Source organism: Hemitrygon akajei, unplaced genomic scaffold (assembly GCF_048418815.1).
Source record: "Hemitrygon akajei unplaced genomic scaffold, sHemAka1.3 Scf000065, whole genome shotgun sequence".
In the NCBI taxonomy this organism is placed as follows: domain Eukaryota; kingdom Metazoa; phylum Chordata; class Chondrichthyes; order Myliobatiformes; family Dasyatidae; genus Hemitrygon; species Hemitrygon akajei.
In genome coordinates this window covers 1,051,180-1,073,206 of record NW_027331951.1, presented here as the reverse complement: position 1 = coordinate 1,073,206, position 22,027 = coordinate 1,051,180, and the positions used below count along the sequence as shown (strand labels likewise).

The window sequence follows — 22,027 nt, the reverse complement described above, 5'->3', positions numbered from 1 at the left end:
TGCCCCTTTCTCTCCCATTTTACCCTCACTTCCTCTCTCTCCCCCAGTCTTCCGCTGTCTCTCTCACACAACCCTCTTCACTCAAAACATCGCTCCGTATTCTCACGCTGCCAGTCCCTCTCCCCTTTCTCTTCCCGTTTTACTTTTCCCATTCTCTACGAGGTTCCCACCCATCGCCCACTCCGACCGTCGGCCGAATCGATCTATCCCTTTCCACTCCTGTTTTTTTTTTCTGATTGGCGACTCCACAGGTCCGCATAAACAGGAGCCGAGAGAGAACATCGGAAATAGACCGGATCGTAAGACTTGCCTACTCTGCCTAGTTACGTCAGTCCTCGTCGGGACAGTGGCCGGGCTCTCGATCTATGGTGAGTTGAACGGGGAACGGGGAGACTGTAAGCTAACAGAGTGGAATGAAACGTGCACATAAAGCCTCAATGTGACACCCCGCTCAGCGTGTCACAACACTACCTCAACGTGACCCCGACACGCACTTCAACGTGACACTGTCACGCCCCTGACGGTGAAACTGACACTACCCTCACCTGGACAGGGACACAGCTCCCACCGTGACACCGACATCCACTTCACCGTAACGCCGAAAAATAATAAACTCTGAATCCAGACGGCCAATTCTCCGTGAATCCCCCGTATCATAATCCTCTGGATAAAACTTCCCGAGAGACCCAGTCAAACACCCACGGCTCCAACTTAATCGATCACATTCGGGAGACGTGACAAAATCTCTGCAATCGGTGAGACGCATATCAGCCTTGGGAAGTCAATGAATTTAGACTCAGCGATGAGGCTCAATGTAACTGAGATTGAGAGAGGGAGGGGGTGAACGTGGTGGAAGGAGAGACCGCGGCTGGTGGGTGGAAGGGAGTCCAAGTGGGGGACACGGCTGAATTCACCCACGCAGTGAAAGAGAACACGGGAACTCGACCGAACCGTAGGATCTGCTGACGGCGCCTCGTTACGTCCGCCATTATCGTGATTGTTGCCGGGCTCTCGACCCATGGTGAGCCCAACGGGCTCCAAATGGAGGTAGGTAGTATATAAATTTTGATTGAAATACACCACAGTGACACCGGCACGCCCTTCACTTTGATACTAAGACGGCACTCACTGTGACACCCACACGCTCCTCAAAGTGACCCGTCAATCTCCGAACCGTGACAAAGACTCACACGTCACTCTAACACCCTTTACTGAGACAGTATCGCCCTTCATCATAACACCGATGAACACTGAGCAATTATCCACACCTCACCCTGATGTAGGAAAACCCTCACTGTGATAGCGACACAGAAATTAATAGTGAAACCTACATAGTACACTGCAAGACATCGGTGGGCACTTCAGCGTGACACCGTCACACCTACCGTAGCCATGACATGCCTCTCACCGTGACACAGACACAGTCCTTTCTGTGAGACAACCACACCCCAATCATGACACAGATACTCTACTCACCGTGACACCACCACGCCCCTCACGCTGACATTTCCCTCGGCGGAAGTTCATTTCATTGAGAATCGTCACAACTCTCGCCAGGGCACAGAAACACTTAGCACAGTGACACCAACACGTCCCTCACAGCAACACTGACATGTTCCTCATGATACTGACGCAGGCCCCCAGTGTAACATTAACAAAACCTTCACCGGGACATTGATATACCCTTCGGAGTGGCACAGACACACCCCTCAATGTGGCGACAATTCCTCCCACTGTGCCACCAGTACACCCTTCACCGTGACACTGACACAACACTCTCTGTGACCCGTTCGGTAGCGTGACGCTGACTCACGTGTCACTGTAAACGCTAAATATCCTTCACCATCTCTCTCAGTGTCACAGATTCGTCAGTCTAAGGTCACCTCCGACCGAAACTATCATAAGATAAACTCAACCCTTCAATCCAAGCTTTCTGCGCTCAACTCTAATCTATCCGATCTTAAACGAATGCACAGCGATCTCCGTCACCAGTTCACTGAGATGGAAACGAAGTACAGATCTATCAACGAAACCAAGGCTCAAATCTGTGAATTGTTGACCAGCAGAAGAGGTGAGGCATCATCCCCCTCTTTCCCCTGCTCCTAATCACAGGGCAGGGATGGAGAGAGGAACCGTCACTCTGTGCTTGACATCGGGAGTGTGTGAAGAGATGGTATGGAGGATGATTCACTCTGTGTTTGAACCGGTGAGTGTGTGATTGGGCTGCGTGGATGAAGTTTCACTCTGTCATTGAATCCAGGAGAGTGTGATGGGACGTTGTGGAGGTGGATTCACTCTGTGTCGGACCACGGGATTGTGCGACGTAATATTACAGCTTCACTCTATGTCTGACTCCGGGAATGTCTGATGGGACAGTATGGATCCAGCTTCACTCTGTGTCTGACAGCGGGATTGTCTGATGGGGCACTGCCCAGAGAGATTCAATTCGTTCTGACCCCTGAAGTGTGCTATTCACCGCGGAGAAAGAGTTTCAGTCTGAATCTGTGAGTGTGTGACGGGACGGTGCAGCGGGGGCTTCACTCTCTGTCTGATCAAAAGTGTGTGTTTGGATCCTGGAGAGAAAGCACAAGTATTTGTCTGACTCCGGGAGCGAGTGTTGGGAGTCTGAATAGCGGGATTCACTCTGTGTTTGAATCCGAGATTCAGTAATGGGAGGTTGCAGAGGGGGATTCACTCTGTGATTGAATCCGAGAGTGTGTGATAGGATCGTGGAGAGACAGCTTCAGTCTGGGTCTGATTCCAGGAGTGCGTGATGATACGTAAGGAGGGAGATTCACACTGTGTTGAACTCGGGAATGTGTGATGGGACCGTGTGGAGACAGCTTCCCTCTGTGTCTGACACTTTGCTCTGTGGTGTGTCGAGAAGCTGTTAAGGGACAATCACTCACCCTCTGAGACAGCGGGAGATTTTAAAAAAGCGAACAGATTGAGAAGGGAAAGGTCATTTCTTCGCATTGCGAAGGGGGCACAACTGCGCAAGCGCGTGAAGATCGGCCTCTGAGACAGCGGGAGAGTTCAAAAAGCGAACAGGTTCACCGAGCGGGCGACGGCGTAGGGGAGACAGAGTAGAAAGGCTTTGGCTCGAGAGGCTTCGGCGGGCAGAGACTGAGGACAAGCTTGCTCCCAGTAAGGCCAGTTAAGCTCGTTTAATTAATTTAATTAGCTTAGGAGTAGGTAATGGAAGCAACAGTTAGGACAGTCGAGTGCTCCGTTTGCAGATTGTGGGAAGTCAGGGTGAGCACAATTGTCCCTGATGACTACATCTACAAAAGGTGCATCCAGCTGCAGCTCCTGACAAACTGAGTTAGGGAACTGGAACTGAAGCTGGACTAACTTCGTATCATTTGTGAGACAGAGGCAGAAATAGACAGGAGTTTCAGGGAGACAGTCGCCCCTAAGAGTCAGGAGAGAGTTAGCTAGGTGACTGTCAGGAGATGGAAGGGGAATAGTCAGGAGGAGCAGAGCACACAATAGGTGGACCGTTTTGGCTACTGTTGGTCGGGTCAAACTGCCAGTGACAAGTTGCAGTGGTCACGACTCTGGCAACGAGACTGGACCCTGAGCTCAGAAGGGAAGGAGGGAAAAGCGGAGAGCAGTACTAATAGGAGATTCAATAGTTGGGGTGGGGGTGGGAGTTGGTAGATAAGAGGCTCTGTGAGAGAGACGAGAAACCCGGATGGTCTGTTGCCTCCCTGGTGCATGGGTCCGCGATATCTCGGATCGAGTTCTCAGTATTCTCAAGAGGGAGGGTGAGCAGCCGGATGTCGTGGTCCATGTAGGGACAAATGACATGGATAGGAAGAAGAAGAAGGTCCTGTAAAGAGTGTTTAGGGAGTTAGGTGCAAAGTTGAAGAACAGGACAGGCAGGGTTGGAACTTCAGGATTGCTACCCGTGCCACGTGCTCGTGAGGCTAGAAATAAGAAGATAATGCAGCAAAATACCTGGCTGAGGTGTTGGTGCAGGATGGAGGGCTTCATGTTTCTGGACAATTGGGCTTTGTTTCAGGGAAGGTGGGACCTGTTCCGACGGGACGGGTTGCACCTGAACTAGAGGGGGACTAGGATCCTTGCGCGAAGGTTTGCTCGTGCTGCTCCGGGAGCATTAAACTAGATTGTTAGGGGGAGAGGAACCGAAGTTTTAGAGCAGATAGTGAGGTGGAGGAGGATAAAGGCCATGCGAGAACTGCAAGATTAGTGCACGGAGCAAAGCCAGATCTAATATATAAAGAGGCTTTGAGGAAAGAGAAGTAGATTAAAGGGTGTAAAGGTAATAAGGCAGAAGGGCTAAAGTGTGTGTAGTTCAATGCAAGAAGCATCAGGAACAAAGGTGATGAACTGAGAGCTTGGATACATACATGCAATTATGACGTAATGGTAATTACGGAGACTTGGCTGGCACCAGAGCAGGAAAGGATTCTCAATATTCCGGGATTTCAGTGTTTAAAAAGGGCTAGGGGCAGAGGAAGGGGGAGGAGGAGTGGCATTACAGGTCAGGGATACTATTAGAGTTACAGAGAGGGTGGCTAATGTTGCAGGATCTTCTTTTGAGTCAGAATGGGTGGAAGTCAGGAACAAGAATGGAGCAATTCCTCTATTGGAAATATTCCATTGGACCCCTGGTAGCAGCAGAGATACCGAGGAGCAGATCGGGAGGCAGATTTTGAAAGGTCCAAAAATAACAGGCTTATTATCATGGATGTCTTTAACTTCCCCTATATTGATTCGCACGTGATTCAAATGGTTCAATGGGTCAAATGGGGCAGAATTTGATAAGTGTGTCCAGGATTGATTCCTGTCACAGTATGTCGAAAGGCCGACTCGGGGGAATGCCATATTGGGTCTATTATTAGGTAACGAACCGGGTAAGGTCACATTTCTCTCAGTGGGTGAGCATCTGGGGGACAGTGATCACCGCTCCTTGGCCTTCAACATTATCATGGAAAAGGTTGAGTCAGAGAGGACAGGAAAATTTGAGCAGGGCAAATTATGAGGGTTTAAGGCAAAAATTTCCGGGTGTGAATTGGGATGATGCTTTTGCAGGGAAATTTACTATGCACATGTGATCGATGTTTAAGGATCTCTTGCAGGAAGTTAGGGATCCATTTGTCCCGGTGAGGAAGATAAAGAATGGTAGAGTGAAGGAGCCATGGGTGACAAGTGAGGTGGATAATCTAGTCAGATGGAAGAAGGCAGCATACGTGAGGTTCAGGAAGCAAGGATGCGATGAGTCTATAGAGGAATATATGGTAGCATGAAAGGAGCTTAAGAAGGGGCTGAGGAGAGCAGGAAGGTGACATGAGAAGATCTTGGCGAGAAGGGTAAAGGAAAACCGCAGGCATTCTTCAATTACGTGAAGAACAAAAGGATGAAGGAGTGAAGTTAGGACCAATTAGAGATAAAGCTGGGAAGATGTGGCTGGAGGCTGTAGAGGTGAGCGACGTCCTCAATTAATACTTCTCTTCGGGATTCACCACTGAGAAGGAAATTGATAACGGTGAGGGTATTAGAAGTGAGGTTAAAGTTCTGAGCATGTTAATATTAATGGAGAGGAGTTGTTGGAGTTGTTAAAATACAATAGGACAGATAAGTCCCCGGGGCCTGACGAAATATTCCCCAGGCTGCTCCACAAGGCGAGGGAAGAGATTGACGAACGTCTGGCTCGGATCTTTATGTCCTAATTGTCCATGGAAATAGGACCTATGTATTGGAGGGAGGCGAATGTTGTCCGCTTCTTCAAAAAAGTTAGTAGGGCTAGTGTGGGTAACTATAGACCAGTGAGCCTTACGTCTACGCTGGGAAAGCTGTTGGAAAAGATTTTTAGAGATAGGATCTATGGGCATTTAGAGATTCATGGTCCGATCAGGGACAATCAGCATGACATTACGAAGGGCATATGGTGTCTTACAAACCCGATAGAGTTTTTTGAAGAGGTAACCAAGCATATAGATGAGGGAAGTGCAGTGCATGTGATCTACATGGTCTTCAGTACAGCATCTGATGAGGTTCCACACGGTAGGCTTATTCAGAAATTCAGAAGGCATGGGATCCAGGGAAGTTTGGCCAGGTGGATTCAGAATTTGCTTGCCTGCAGAAGGCAGAGTGTCGTGGTGGAGGGAGTACATTCAGATTGTAGGGTTGTGACTAGTGGTGTCCCACCATGATCGGTTATGGGACCTCTACTTGTCGTGATTTTTATTGACGACCTGGATGTGGGGGTAGAAGGGTGGGTTGGGCAGTTTTCAGACGGCACAAAGATTGGTGGTGTTGTGGATAGTGTAGACGATTGTCAAAGATTGCGGGAAGACATTGATAGGATGAAGGAATGTACTGAAAAGTGGCAGACAGAGATCAACCTGGAGAAGTGTGAGGTGGTGCACTTTGGAAAGACAAACTCCAAGGCAGAGTACAAAGTAAATGGCAGGGTACTTGGTAGTGTGGATGAGGCGATGGATCTGGATGTACATGTCCACAGATCCCTGAAAGATGCTTAGCAGGTAGATAGGGTAATTAAGAATGTTTATGGGGTGTTAGCTTTCATAAGTAGAGCGATAGAGTTTAAGAGTCGTAGGGTAATGATGCAGCTCTATAAAACCCCCGTTAGGCCACACTTGGAGTACTGCATCCAGTTCTGGTCGCCTCACTATAGGAAGGATGTGGAAGCATTGGAAAGAGTACAGAGGAGATTTACCAGGATGCTGCCTGGTTTAGAGAGTATGCATTATTGACCAGAGATTAAGGGAGCTACGGCTAAACTCTTTGGTGAGAAGGAGGATGAGAGGAGACATGATAGGTGTATGCAATATATTCAGAGGAATAGACAGAGTGAACCCCCAGAGCCTCTTCCCCAGGGCACCACTGTACAATACAAGAGGACATGGCTTTAAGGTAAGGGGAGGGAAGTTCAAGGGGGATATTTGAGGAAGGTTGGTTTCTCAGAGAGTGGTTGGTGAGTGGAATGCTCTGCCTGAGTCTGTCGAGCAGGCAGATATACTAACTTTTTTTAAATTGATTTTTTATGCATTTCTGCAATTGCTATAGCAAAAGACCAACAAAAATGAAGATTAAGATACAGTAATATAGTTCAAAAGAATGATGAAAAAGCACCCAAAATAGAGTCATGTAAAGTTACTTAATCTCCAGAACAACCACTGCAAGATGCAAAAAATATTAATCGGAGCGTTGAATCCCCCAAAGCTGTAAATGAAAAATAAAACAAAGAATTATAATTCCTACTACCAAAGAAAGAAAAATAAACTGAACGTCAGCGATTGGGAAAAAAATAGTCATAATCTAAATAGGAATTATGAAAATATTCCAGAAAATGTCCCCAAACCTTATGAAACTTTATGTCCGAGTTGAGGAGTAGGTAGTGAATTTTTCAACGTCTAAACAGGACATAATATCATTAAGCCATTGAGCGTGGGTGGGTGGGGCAGCATGTCTCTAGCTAAGAAGAATTAAGTGTCTAGCGAAAAGAGAAGCAAAAGATAATGTTCGACGTTTAGTTGGACTCAAATGTATATCTGCCTCACCCAAGGTACCGAAAAGAGTATTCAGAGGATTAGGTTCTAAGCGGCAATTAAGAATATGGGATAACGTTAAGAAAACCTTCCTCGAAAAATTCTCTAGACTAGGACAGGCCCAGAACATATGGATAAGAGAAGCCTCGCCACCTTTATACTTATCACAAACAGGACTAATGTTAGGGTAAAATCTGGACAATTTAGATTTGGACATGTGAGCGCTATGCACATTCTTAAACTGTAAAAGACAGTGGCGAGCACAAAGAGAAGCTGAATTAACTGACTTGAGAATTGAGTCCCAAACTGCAAAAGCTAAAAAAAAAAAATTAACTCATGCTCCCAATGCGTTCTAATTTTACCAAAAGGGTCACACCGTAGGGACACTAATTTATCACGAATAAAAGATATTAAGCCATTACCCAAAGGATTAAAAGAAAGAGAAAGGCCCACAACGTTTTTCTCAGGCATCGCAGGAAGATTGGATAATAAATGATTAATGAATTGTCTAATTTGAAGGAATCTAAAGGTATTAGGTAGATTGAACTTTGTAGAAATTTGTTGGAAAGTTTCGAAACGATTGTCAATGAAAAGAACTTCAAAATGCCTAATGCCAATTCTATACAAATCATGAAATGCTAAATCTTGCATAGAAGGAAAGAAAAGATGATTATGCAAGATAGGACTAGAAAGGCAGGAAGCATGAAGACCATTACATTTTCTAAACTAGGCTCATATTTTCAGAGTATGTCTAATAAGAGGATTAACGATTACTCTAGGCAAACGACAAGGGAGTGCAGATCCATAAGTCCAGAAATAAAGAGATCCTCAGTGGAGTTCAAAACCATTGCCACACATTTAGGACAATCAGACCGGCTATGAAAAAAGGACCAGAAATTAAGACAGCGAACATTAGTTGCCCAATATTATAAACAGAAGTTAGATAGAGCCATACCACCTTTTTTTTTTAAATTTTTGGAGGTGAACTTTATTAAGACCAGAACGCTTACCCTTCCATAGATAGGACAAAATTATAGAATCTGAGGAGTAAAAAAAAACTTTAGAAAAAAAAACATTGGAATAGATTGAAACAAACATAAAAAAATAGGAAGGGTATACATTTAAATAACATTAACACTACCTACCAGAGACACAGATAAGGGAGACGATTGTGAAAAATCTGTTATGTAGAGTTCAGAAGATTAGCAAAATTTTCACGAAACACACCCTTGAAATTCCTTGTAACTGTAATACCAAGGGAAGTAAATTGATTATTAACTACTTTAAAAGGGAGGTCACGGAATATTAATGTTTGTGCTTCTTTATTAATTGGAAAGACTTCACTCTTGTGTAGATTGAGTTTATAGCCAGAAAGCTGGCTGAATTGATCAAGAAGTAAAGACATTTGGGGTAAGGAAGTGCACGGATTTCACAGAAGTGAAATTCAAGAGACTACTAGATAGGTATATGGAGGAATTTAAGGTGGGGGTTAGATGGGAGGTAAGGTTTAAGGGTCAGAACAACATTATGGGCCGAAGCGCCTGTACTGTGCTGTATTATTCCATGTTCTATGCCTATGTCCATTTGTCACGTGTGCTGAGGATGTTTCTTTCCGTGTCTCAAAGCTGGAGAGTGTGATGGGGCCGTGGAGAGAGGGATTCACTCTTTGACTGACCCCGGGCGTGTGTGACGGGACGGTGTGGAGGGAAATTTACTCTGTGTCTGAGCCCGGGAGTGTGTGATGGGACGGTGTGGAGGGAGATTCACTCTGTGTCTGACCCCGGGAGTGTGTGATGGGACGGTGTGGAGGGAAATTTACTCTGTGTCTGAGCCCGGGAGTGTGTGATGGGACGGTGTGGAGGGAGATTCACTCTGTGTCTGACCCCGGGAGTGTGTGATGGGACAGTGTGAAGGGAGATTCAGTCTGTGTCTGACCCCGGGAGTGTGTGATGGGACGGTGTGGAGGGAGATTCAATCTGGGTCTGACCCAGGGAGCGTGTGATGGGACGGTGTGGATGGAACTTCACTCTGTGTCTGACCCCGGGAGTGAGTGATGGGACGGTGTGGATGGAGATTCACTCTGTGTCTGACCCCGGGAGTGTGTGATCGGACGGTGTGGAGTGCGAATCACTCTGTGTCTGATCCCGGGAGTCTGTGATGGGACGGTGTGGAGGGAGATTCACTCTGTGACTGTCCACAAGACCATGTGATGTGACAGTGAGCAGCGTTCAGTCTGAACTCATGATGGGCCGTAGGGAGAGTGAGCTTCACTCTCTGTCTGACCTCTGCTGGGTATGCTGTAAAAGCGTAAGAGAGTTTCACTTTGTGTTTGTCCATTGGATTCTGTGAGGTGACACTTATATTGAGTTTCACAACCGGAATTCGTGATAGGAGGGTCTGGAGGGTGTTTGTATCTGACCCCGGAAATGTGTAATGGGGCAGTTTGCAGTTTGTGTCTGACGCCGGGAGTTTATGATGTTTATGCTGTTGAGGGAGCTTCACCCCGGGTCTGACCACAGGACTTTGTGATGGGACGGTGTGGAGGGAGCTTCACCCTGTGTCTGACCCCGGGAGTGTGTGATCGGACGGTGTGGAGTGAGATTCACTCTGTTTTATGATGCCGGGAGTCTGTGATGGGACGGTGTGGAGGGAGATTCACTCTGTATCTGACTCCGGGAGTGTGGGATGGGACGGTGTGGAGTGAGATTCACTCTGTGTCTGATCCCGGGAATGTGTTTTCGGAACTTCTCTGCATGTCTGAAATTGGGAGTATGTGATGGGACAGGGCAGATTAGATTAACTCTTTCTCTGGCCCGGCGAGTCTGAGTGATCGGACGGTTCGCAGAGAACTCTGGTAGTGTGTGTTGGGACGGTGTGGAGGTATCCGTATTCTATACCAACTCCCGGACGGACGGAGGGAGATTTTCTGTTACGTTTTTTTGTAATTTCCAAAGCAATCTTGTTCCTATGACTGAATCAGAAATAAAGAGAGGTGTTATTTCATAAACACGTTTGAAAGATCCTACGATGAAGCGAAGCAGCTTTGTTCAAACTCTGATTCAAATTTCCTTGAAATAAATGCAAGAAAGGAAATTGTATGTGTCAGATCGACTGAAGATATATACACACCTGAGTGAAACTCCCCCCACACCGTCCCATCACAAACTCCCGGGGTCAGACACAGAGTGACTCTCCCTCCACACCGTCCCCTCACACATTCCCGGGGTCAGACACAGAGTGAATCTACCTCCATACCGTCCCATCACACACTCCCGGGGTCAGACACAGAGTGAATCTCCCTCCACACCGTCCCATCACAAACTCCCGGGGTCAGACACAGAGTGACTCTCCCTCCACACCGTCCCATCACAAACTCCCGGGGTCAGACGCAGAGTGAATCTCCCTCCACACCGTCCCCTCACACACTCCCGGGGTCAGACACAGAGTGAATCTCCCTCCACACCGTCCCCTCACACACTCCCGGGGTCAGACACAGAGTGAATCTCCCACCACACCGTCCCATCACACACTCCCGGGGTCAGATACAGAGTGAATCTCCCTCCACACCGTCCCCTCACACATTCCCGGGGTCAGACACAGAGTGAATCTCCCTCCACTGCGTCCCCTCACACACTCCCGGGGTGAGAATGAAAGTGTGGTTCAGTATATCTTGCTCGACCTCAATCATTAATAATAGCAATTTAATTTCACAGAATTTTGTTAACAAATCTGTCCGCGGACATGACAGTTCATACAGGTTTGCAAAATGCCAATCCAAGGGAAATTTGGAGTCTTGCTAGTTTTTGAGGAGAGAGTTGGTCACGGGATTGTTACAGGCTCCGAGAAGAGAGTGTGCAGTGGCTTTTGATTGGGGCTGACCAGGATGCGGGAACGTTGTGTGCAGTGGGATTAGTTTGTGGACTGTCGACGACTGTGGGGAGAGTTTGGGAGCATTTGTGGGGCAGAGAAACGTCTGCGGAGAGTGCGTGGGGCAGTTGGATTTGTTCAAATTGACACAGGGACAAAATGTGTCAGTGGGAGGTGTTTGTGGACTGACGACGACTGTGGGGAGAGTTTGGGCACTGGGAGCATTTTTGGGACAGAGAAACTTCTGCGGAGAGTGCGTGGGGCAGTTGGATTTGTTTAGGGACTGACACAGGTCTGTGGGGACAAAATGTGTCAGTGGGAGGACTTTGGAAACGGACACTGTGGGAAGGGTGTGTGACACTGGTAATAATTTGGGACACATAGATCAGTGGGGGGGGAGTGTGAGAAATTGGATTGGTTTGGGAACCGAGACGGGCTGTTGGCAGAGAGTGTGCAGTTGATTTAACACAGGTCTTTAGGGAGAAGGTTAGGCGGTTAGGCAGTGGAAATACTTTGGGGACCAGTACGGGGCTGTGGTGTGAGAGTGGGAAGTGCGAGTAATTTGGGGACCGACACGGGACTGTGTGGAGAGCGTGAGGCAGTAGGCTTAACTTGGGGCTTTACACTGATCTGTGGGGTGAGAGTGGGAAGTGCGAGTATTTTGGGGTATAGAATGGATTGGGGAAGAAGAGAAGAGCGATAGTGATAGGGGACTCGATAGTTAGAGGTACCGACAGGAGGTTCACTGGTGGTGACAGAGACTCCCGGATGGTTTGTTGCCTCCCGGGTGCCAGGGTCAGGGATGTTTCTGATAGCGTGCACGGCATTCTGAAGTGGGAGGGCGAGCAGCCAGATGTCACGGTGCACATCGGTACCAATGACGTCGGAAGAAAGAGTGAGGAGGTCCTGAAGAATGAGTACAGAGAGCTCGGTAGGAAGTTAAAAAGGAGGACCTCGAGTGTGGTAATCTCAGGATTGCAGCCAGTGAGGGTAAAAGTAGGATGCTCAGAAGGATGGACACATGGCTGAGGAACTGATGTAAGGGGCAGGGTTTCAGATTTTTGGATCCTTGGGACCGCTTCTGTCGCAGGTGGGGACTGTAAAAGAGTCACGGGTTACACCTGAACTACAGGGGGTTCAATATCCTTGCAGGACGATGAATTATTGAAATTTTGCTACAGGAGGGGCAGGACTGGCAGCTTAATATTCCAGGGTTCTGGTATTTCAGACGTGATAGAGGCAGAGGGATGACGGGTGGAGCGGTGGGGGAATGGCATTGCTAGTCAGGGAAAATGTTACAACAGTGCTCAGGCAGGACAGATTAGAGGGTTTGTCTACCGAGGCCATACGGGTGGTGCTCATAAACAGAAAATGTATGACCACTTTAATGGGTTTGTATTATAGACCACCCAGTCGTCAGCGAGAATAGGGGGAGCAACTCTGCAGAGAGATATCAGACAACTGCAGGACACATAAAGTTCTGATAGTAGTGGACTTGAATTTTCCACGTATTGATTGGGGCTGCCATACTGTTGAAGGTCTAGTCGGGTTAGAGTTTGTAAAATGTGTTCAGGAAACGTTTCTAAATCAATATATAGAGGTACCAACTAGAGAGGATGCAATTAGATCTCCTATTAGGAAAGAGTTAAGAGAAGTGCTGGAAGTGTGCTTCGGGGAACACAACGCCATAAGTTCCAAATTGATCATAGATAAAGTTAGATCTGGTTCTCGGGTTGAGGTACTAAACTGGAAAAAAGCCAACTTTGAAGAAGTGAGAACGGATTTAAAAAGCGTCGATTGGGACAGGTTGTTCTCTGGCAAGCATGTGAGTGGTAATTGGGAGGCCTTCAAAGGAGAAATTTTGAGAGTTCAGAGTTTGTATGTTCCTGTCAGTATTAAAGGCAAAGTGAATAAAAATAAGGAACCTTGGTTGACGCGGGATATTCGGAATCTGATAAAGAAGAAGAGAGACATGTATGAGAGGTATATGCAGCAAGGAGAAAATAAGGTGCTTGAGGAGTAGAAAAAGTGCAAGAAAATACTTAAAGAAATCAGGAGGGCTAATATAAGACATGAGGTTACTTTGACAGTAAAGTTGAAGTATATGACTTTTAACACTTGGGATAAAAGAGCCACGACTGCCCAGGCGGGTGACCTCAGAGCGCGGAAGGTTTAAAAAGGGAAGCAAACTTAAACATTTTTTTTGATTCACAGCAAGCAGGCAGCGGAGTAATCGCTGGTTTTCAGGAGAAAAATCAGATATATTTTTAACTACTTGGGATAGAACTGCGCAGTCGCGTGACCTCAGAGGGCGGAAGGCTGAAAAAGAACACAGTCATATCCAGCGGGCAGCGGGGTGGGAGGGTGCAGTGTGATAGGGCTTTGGTTCAACGGGCTTTGGCGGAAAGGGGATGAGGCTTCCTGCGACCGCTGAGTCTTACAGTGAAGGAGTGATTTACAGTTTTATTTATTTAGTAATAACAGAAGGATTAGAGGTGTGTATCTAGGATTAGTGTTGTGCTTGGATTGCCAGGTGTGGAGACACGGAGAGACTCCCAGTCTCCTCAAGGATTACATCTGCACCAGGCGAATTGAGATGGCGCTCCAAAAGGACCGTGTTAGGGATCTGGAGCTGCAACTTGTTGACCTTCAGCTGATTAGGGAATGTGAGGAGGTGATTCATAATACCTATAGAGCGATAGTGGACAGTACCGCTGTGACAGTCCCCCTCAGGAATCGATATATCGTTTTAGATGCTGTTGGAGAGTTTGACCTGACAGACGAAGACCACGGTGAACGGGACTCTAGCACTCTGCCCAGTGCCGTGATCAAGAGAGCAAGTAGAAATGCAGTAGGTATAGGGGATTCCATAGTGAGCGGGGCAGACAAGAGAATCTGTAAGTCGGACAGGGATACCGGATAGTGTGTTGCTTCCCTAGTGCCAGGGCACGGGATGTCTCAGATCGGGTCCAAATTATTCTGAGTAGGGAGGGTGGGCAACCAAAAGTCTTGGTACCAAGGACATAGGCAGAAAAAAAAAACACAGAGGCAGTCCTGAAGAAAGATTACTGGGAGCTAGGAAAAGCCAGACCTCCAGAGTAATAATCTCAGGATCACTGCCTGAGCCACACACTAATAAAGGTGAGAATAACAGAATTAAGCAGATGAATGTGTGGATAAGTAACTGGTGCAGGGGGCAGGGCTTCAAATTCTTGGATCATTGGGATCTATTTTGGGGAATGTATGGATACAGAAACGATAGGTTACACCTGAACTCAAAGGGTACTAATATCCTGGGGGGATTGCTTAATATAGCTGTTCGGGGGGGTTTAAACTAAGTTGACAGGGGGAAGGAAACCAGGGTGTTAGGTTCGAGGAAGAAGAAAATAGAAATAAGCAAAAGATACTGTACAGCAAAGATGTGTAGAAGGACAGGCAGGTGAATAGACAGGATAATTTGCTGTGCGATACATATATAGCAAATCTGGGGACAGATACGGATCTAAATGTACTGTACGTAAATGCACGCAGCATTAGAAATAAAGCGAACGACCTTGTTGTATAGCTACGTGTTAAAAGATAAGACATTGTGGCCATCAAAGAGTCAATGCTAAATGATGGGTGTAATTGGGAGCTGAATATCCAAGGATACACAGTGTATAGGAAAGATAGGAAGGTAGGTAAAGGGGATGGCGTGGCCCTGATGGTAAGCAACGATATCAAATCACTAGAAATAAGGATCAGAAGGGGTAGAATCGAGTTAAGAAATGGGTCGAGTTAAGAAATGGCAAGGGTAAAAAGACACTAATAGCCAATAGACAATAGACAATGGGTGCAGGAGTAGGCCATTCGGCCATTAACTGTGATCATGAGTGATCATACACAATCAGTACCCCGTTCCTGCCCTCTCCCCATATCCCTTGACCCCGCTATCTATAAGAGCTCTATCTAACAAGCTCTATCTAGCCGTTATATATAGGCCTCGAAACAGCAGCCGGAAAGTGGACTACAAGTTACAGCTGGAAATTGAAAAGAGAAGTGTCAGAAGGTAAATGTCACGATAATTATGGGGGATTTTAATACGAAAGCAACCTCTCCATCCTTGAAAGCAAATTGTTCGTCCTGGAAAACAACCTTTCCGTCCTGAGCATCAATCTCTCTATTCAGCATCAAACGAAAACTGATCTCCGAGACAAATTCAATCACCTCGAAATGAAGTACAGAACTCTCAGCGAAATCAAGGTTCAAATCTGCCAACTGCTGACCAGCAGAAAGGGTGTAGTAACATCCCCACTTCCCCCGCTCCCAATCAAAACGCAGAGAGGCAGGAGGGGTTGTTATCTGTGAATGATATCAGGAATGTGAGACGAGACCTGCGGCGAGAGCGGCACCCAGCGTCTGAATGCGGGTAGTGCGTCAAGCGACGGGGTGTCGGTAAAGACACCTAGTGTCTTGGACCAGGGAGTGCGTTATTGAGTTGCCACAGGGTGAGAGCTTCACTCAGCGTTCGATAAGAGGAGAGGAGAAGCACTAACCCGAATATGAGTGAGGTAACAGAGTGGAAGGTATGATTCACGCATTCTCTGACCACGAGAGTGTGTGATGGGACGGTGTGAAGGGAGATTCACTCTGTGTCTGACCCCGCGAAAGTGTGATGGGACGGTGTGGAGGGAGATTTACTCTGTGTCTGACCCCGGGAGTGTGTGATGGGACGGTGTGGAGGGAGATTCACTCTGTGTCTGACCCCGGGAGTGTGTGATGCGACGGTCTGCAGGGAGATTCACGATGTGTGTCTGACCCCTTTTCTGTGTGGTGGGACGTTGTGGACGGAGCTTCACTCTGTGTCTGACCCCGGGAGTGTGTGACGGGACGTTGAGGCAGGAGATTCACTCGAGGTCTGAGCCCGGGCGTGTGTGATTGGAGGGTGAGGAGGGAGATTCACTGTTTCTTGTTCCTGATTTTCAGCGGAAGCGTGTTCCCAGGCCTGGATCAGAAAGGAAGACGTGTGTTATTTCATATCCACGTTGAAAATAACTTACGATGGAGCGAAAGAATTTTGCTCTCAGTCTGACTCAAGGCTTCTTGTAATAAATTCTACAGACAAAGAGGTACGTGTCAGATCGACGGAAGGTGAAGGTCCCTCAACACCGCACCAATACCTACACCGGGCCTCAGACACACAGTGAATCTCCCTCCACACCGTCCAATCACACACTCCCAGGGTCAGACACAGAGTGAATCTCCCTCCACACCGTCCAGTCATACACTCCCGGGGTCAGGCACAGAGTGAATCTCCCTCCACACCGTCCCATCACGCACTCCCAGGGTCAGACACAGAGTGAATCTCCCTCCACACCGTCCAGTCATACACTCCCGGGGTCAGGCACAGAGTGAATCTCCCTCCACACCGTCCCATCACACACTCCTGGGGTCAGACACAGAGTGAATCTCCCTCCACACCGTCCAGTCACACACTCCCGGGGTCAGACACAGAGTGAATCTCCCTCCACACCGTCCTGTCACACACTCCCGGGGTCAGACACAGAGTAAATCTCCCTCGACACCGTCCTGTCACACACTTCCGCGATCAGACACAGAGTGAATCTCCGTCCGCACCCTCCAATCACACACTCCCCAGTTCACACTCAGAGTGAATTTCTCTCTACACCGTTCCTTTACACATTCCCGTGGTCAGATACAGAGTGAGTCTCCATCCATTCGATCCCAGCACACACCCACGGGACAGACACAGAGTGAATCTCCACCCCCCGCTCACACCGTACCATCATACACTCGCGGGTCAGCAACACAGTGACCTCCCTCCACACCGTCCCATCACACACTCCCGGGGTCAGACACTGAGTGAATCTCCCTCCACACCGTCGCATCACACACTCCCGGGGTCAGACACAGAGTGAATCTCCCTCCACACCGTCCCATCACACACTCCCGGGGTCAGACACAGAGTGAATCTCCCTCCACACCGTCCTGTCACACACTCCCGGGGTCAGACACAGAGTAAATCTCCCTCCACTCCGTCCTGTCACACACTCCCGGGGTCAGACACAGAGTAAATCTCCCTCCACTCCGTCCTGTCACACACTTCCGGGATCAGACACAGAGTGAATCTCCGTCCGCACCCTCCCATCACACACTCCCCATGTTCACACTCAGAGTGAATCTCTCTCTACACCGTCCCTTTACACATTCCCGTGGTCAGATACAGAGTGAGTCTCCCTCCACTCGGTCCCAGCACACACTCCCGGGGTCAGAGACAGAGTGAATCTCCCTCCACACCGTCCCATCACACACTCCCGGGGTCAGACACAGAATGAATCTCCCTCCACACCGTCCCATCACACACTCCCGGGGTCAGACACAGAGTGAATCTCCCTCCGCACCGTCACATCACACACTCCCGGGGTCAGACACAGAGTGAATCTCCCTCCGCACCGTCCATCACACACTCCCGGGATCAGACACAGAGTGAATCTCCGTCCGCACCCTCCCATCACACACTCTTCATGTTCACACTCAGTGTGAATCTCTCTCTACACCGTCCCTTTACACATTCCCGTGGTCAGATACAGAGTGAGTCTCCCTCCACTCGGTCCCAGCACACATCCACAGGACAGACACAGAGTGAATCTCCACCCCCCCCCCCCCCGCTCACACCGTACCATCATACACTCGCGGGTCAGCAACACAGTGAATCTCCCTCCACACCGTCCCATCACACACTCTCGGGGTCAGACACTGAGTGAATCTCCCTCCACACCGTCCCATCACACACTCCCGGGGTCAGACACAGAGTGTATCGCGCTCTACACTGTCTCGTCACAGAATCACGATTTCAGATACAATTGTATTTCCCTCCACAACGGCCCAGCACACTCCCCGCGTGTCAGAATGTGAGTGTCGCTCCTTGGATTGTGCTCGATTTAAATTATAAATGATAGCAATTTAATTTCACAGAAATGTGTAACCGAAGCTGTCGGCGACCACGACAGTGCATTCTGGATTGGAAAATGCAAAGCCGGGTGAGAATTGTGGTCATAAAGGACATTTCGGAAGAACGGGCCGTGGGTTCTATTTGGGTACTGACACTGGATGCGAGAAGGGAGTGGACAGTGGGATTACTTTGGGTAAGAGCACAGGGCTGATGTGAAAGTGAGGGGTGCAAGTATTTTCAGAACAGACACGCGGCCTTCAGTTAGAGAGTTGATCAGAGGAAGCATTTTGAGGAACCAGAACGGCCTGTAGGGAAACTGACACGGTTATTTTGGAGACTGACACGGTTCCGGGAAGAGACGGTCGGGGTGTGGGAATATCCTGCAGACCGACATGTGGCCGTGAGGAGAGGCCGGGACTTTGGGAATAATTTGGGTAGATACACGGGCCTGTGGAGAGAAAGACGGATCGTGGGGCTATTTTGGGGACTCTCACAGCTCTGTGACTATAGTGTTGGGTAAGGGATTAATCGAGGTCTGACATAGGCCTGCAGAGAGTAGGTAAGAGAGAGTGTTTTGGGAAGTGGCGCAGTTATCCGACAGTATTATGAGCACTGTCACATGGTCAATGAGGAGAGATTGAGTCAGTGGGAGTATGTTGGGGACTGGCATCGGTCGGTGAGGAGAGATTGAGTCAGAGGGAATATTTTGGGACTGACACAGGACACAGGCTGCTCGAATTATGTTGTCCCTTTTGAAACTGTTCATCCCTCCTTGGCAGGGAAGTGGCCTCTGACGTCGTGTACAAGGTGAAAGCTGGAAAGATCGAATGCGGTGAATGTAAATCTCTTTGGCCTTGGGGTTGTAAAAATGCTCAACACCTTTTCATCTGTGAGAAGTCTGCCCATTTGCGTCCGGATATTCCAGAAAAGATCAGGGATCTTTGTCAAAAGCCCGTGGAGCGGACTTAAATGAAGTGACATTATTCTCTTTCCACAATTCCAACTCTCTCTCCGCCTCTTGCCCCTACCCTATACTCCTCTGTCTACCTTTGGCATTCTTTTTTCACCATCTCTTTACGCTCCTACCTCCAAACTGTCTCTCTCATCACTCTCTTCCCATCTATTTCCCCATATTTCATCCGCATTTTCCTTCCCGTCACTTTCTTGCCTCCCGCTCCAAGCATCAAAGGACTGTATCACATGTTTACCTCCTGACTAATAGGCTGTGACTTGTCCGCTTTGAGATTTGTATTTTTGCAGGGTCAATACGGCGCAAAGATGTAAAATTAAAGTAAGAAGCAAAAAAGATGATAAATAGAGCAAAAATGTAGAGATTGTTCTCGTACATTCAAAAGTATGATGCCGGACGAGAAGAAAGTGTTCCTGAATCTTTGGGATTTCAGGCTCCTCTGCCTAATATCCGATGGTAGTAATGAGCGGGGAGCTTGTCCACGTGGTGAGGGGCATCATATGGATGCCGCCTTGTAGGGGCATCGCATCTTGTCGATGTCCTCGATGCTGGGGAAGGTTGTGCCCGTCATGGAACTGGTTGAGTCCACATCCCTCTGCGCCTCTGCCACCCTCGTGCGTTGCGGCCTCCACACCGGGCGGCGAGGCGACAAGGCGCTGGGATCATTTACTAGTCTTCATTGAAAGACCAGATGCAATTATTTCTGTAACGAGAGAGCTGCGGATGGTGATGATGGGAAGAGTGGAGTATGGTGTGGAATACACTGAAAATTCAACTCGAAATAAACAAGACGATAGTAAAGAAATCCAAAATTTAAATCACAAAGAGTAGTACTCGAAATGTATCTCCTATGGTTGAGGACTGAGTGCTCAGCACGCGGACGTTAACAACAGACTTTCCATGAAGCGATGTTGACGGACAATAATTGTCAGTCTGAGCGTTAAAGAGAAAGTGACAGCTCGCCACACCGCGGGGAATGGACGTGCCGACACGTGGATGTCTTCCACTGTTCAGTCGGGAACATCACACCTTCTCCGTGTTTGCATGAATATGTTGGTCCCACCAGGACAGATCCACTGAGATGCTGACACCCGGCAACACAGGAACCTAAAATCAGACCATGAGATATTGGAGCAGAATTAGGCCATCGAGTCTGCTGCGCCATTTCATCATGTCTGACCCAGGTCCCCCTCAGCCCCAATCTCCTGCCTTTTCACCGTATTCCTTCATAGTCTGAGTAATCAACAATCTGTCAGCTTATGACTTCAATATGTCTAATGTCAGATTCCACGGCCGACTGCGCAACCCATTCCACAGATTTACCATACTCTGGTTAATGTTATGGTCCGTGCGGAGCCCGTATTCCGGTTATTGATCCGGTCCGCGGACACCAGACTCCGGGTCCGTCCTTTCACCCTTCAGCACTGGCATTCACACCTGTGGATCATCGTGGCTTGTTTGGACTCAAGGAGGCGCACCTGATGCCCATCAGCAGGCGGTGCATATAGGGGGCTCTGAGACTGTGTGGAGTTGGGGGGTCGTTCTGATTATTCTGCCTATACTGGTCGCCCTGCCTATCCTGTTCCTCCGGTTGCCCTGGCTTGGAGTTCCCCTCGTTAAAGACGAGTTCTTCGAGTAAGTCTGGCAGTCACCCCGGACCTAGTTCCCTTCCTATCCTTGCCTCTGTCGGGCAAGCCTGGCCGGACTGCCGTTGCCCGGAGGGGGACTCTGTCCCTTTATATCCCTCGCTGCAGACGGGTCGTGGTCCGCAACCTACCCAGGTGCCCCACGACCTGCTCAGGCCCCCTTGCTCCTTCCTGGGAGGTCAGGGTCCTGGCCAGGTGTTATGCGGCCGGCCCAGTGATCTGCTAGACCCTGCCTGAACTTTAAAATCCTGCTTTGCCTGTACTCCGGAATCCTGCCTTGCCTGGACTCTGGGATCCTGCCTTGCCTGAACTCCGGAATCCTGCCTTGCCTGAACTCTCGGATCCTGCCTTGCCTGAACGCCGGGATCCTCCTTGCCTGAACTCCGGGATCCTCCTTGCCTGAACTCTGGGATCCTCCTTGCCTGAACTCCGGGATCCTCCTTACCTAAACTCTAAGACTCTTGAGGAACTCCAGAATTACCTTAAACGTCACGTCCCTCACGCACACCACGGTCACCACATCTTGTCTATCGTTTAGTTGTTCCCGTCCTGTTCCTAGTACTTCAGTGCCTGCGTCCTGTACTTGGTCCAGCTTTCTGTCCCCTTATGATAGTTAAAGAAATTCCTCCCAATCCCCGTTCTAAAATGACAGATCTCCATTCCGATGTGGGTCCACTGGTCTTCGACGTCGCACCACGGGAACCTTCTCTTCTCATCTAGTTTACCGGCGCCTTTAATCAGTTTCAACAGCAACCCTCCCCCCCGCCCTCTCATGTTTCTGAGTTCCAGCCATCAAACGCTCCTGATATCCCGGAATCATTTCCGCGAACTTCCTTTCAACCCTTCCCAATGCAAGCACATCTGGCCAGATTAAATAAGGGACTCCGAAGCGCTCACAATACTCCGTCCGGTCTCAGCAGTGATTTATAAAGCCTCAACTTCACATCCTTTCCTTTATATTATAATCCTTGTGACATGAATGTTAACATTGCGTTTGACTTCCTCAACACCGACTCCACCTGTAAATTAACTTTTAGGGAATCCTGCACGA

At 48.5% G+C, this 22,027-nt stretch overlaps 1 protein-coding gene across 1 annotated transcript in view; it reads left to right on the top strand.

The window, feature by feature from the left end:
- The window catches only part of LOC140721935 (uncharacterized), a 65,515-nt gene that overhangs the window by 4,960 nt on the left and 38,528 nt on the right, over window positions 1-22,027 (top strand). Inside the window, exons 2-3 of the mRNA XM_073036757.1 lie at window positions 252-368; window positions 1,856-2,071. Coding sequence (XP_072892858.1) covers window positions 252-368; window positions 1,856-2,071 — 333 coding nt within the window. The remainder of the gene's footprint in view (window positions 1-251; window positions 369-1,855; window positions 2,072-22,027) is intronic.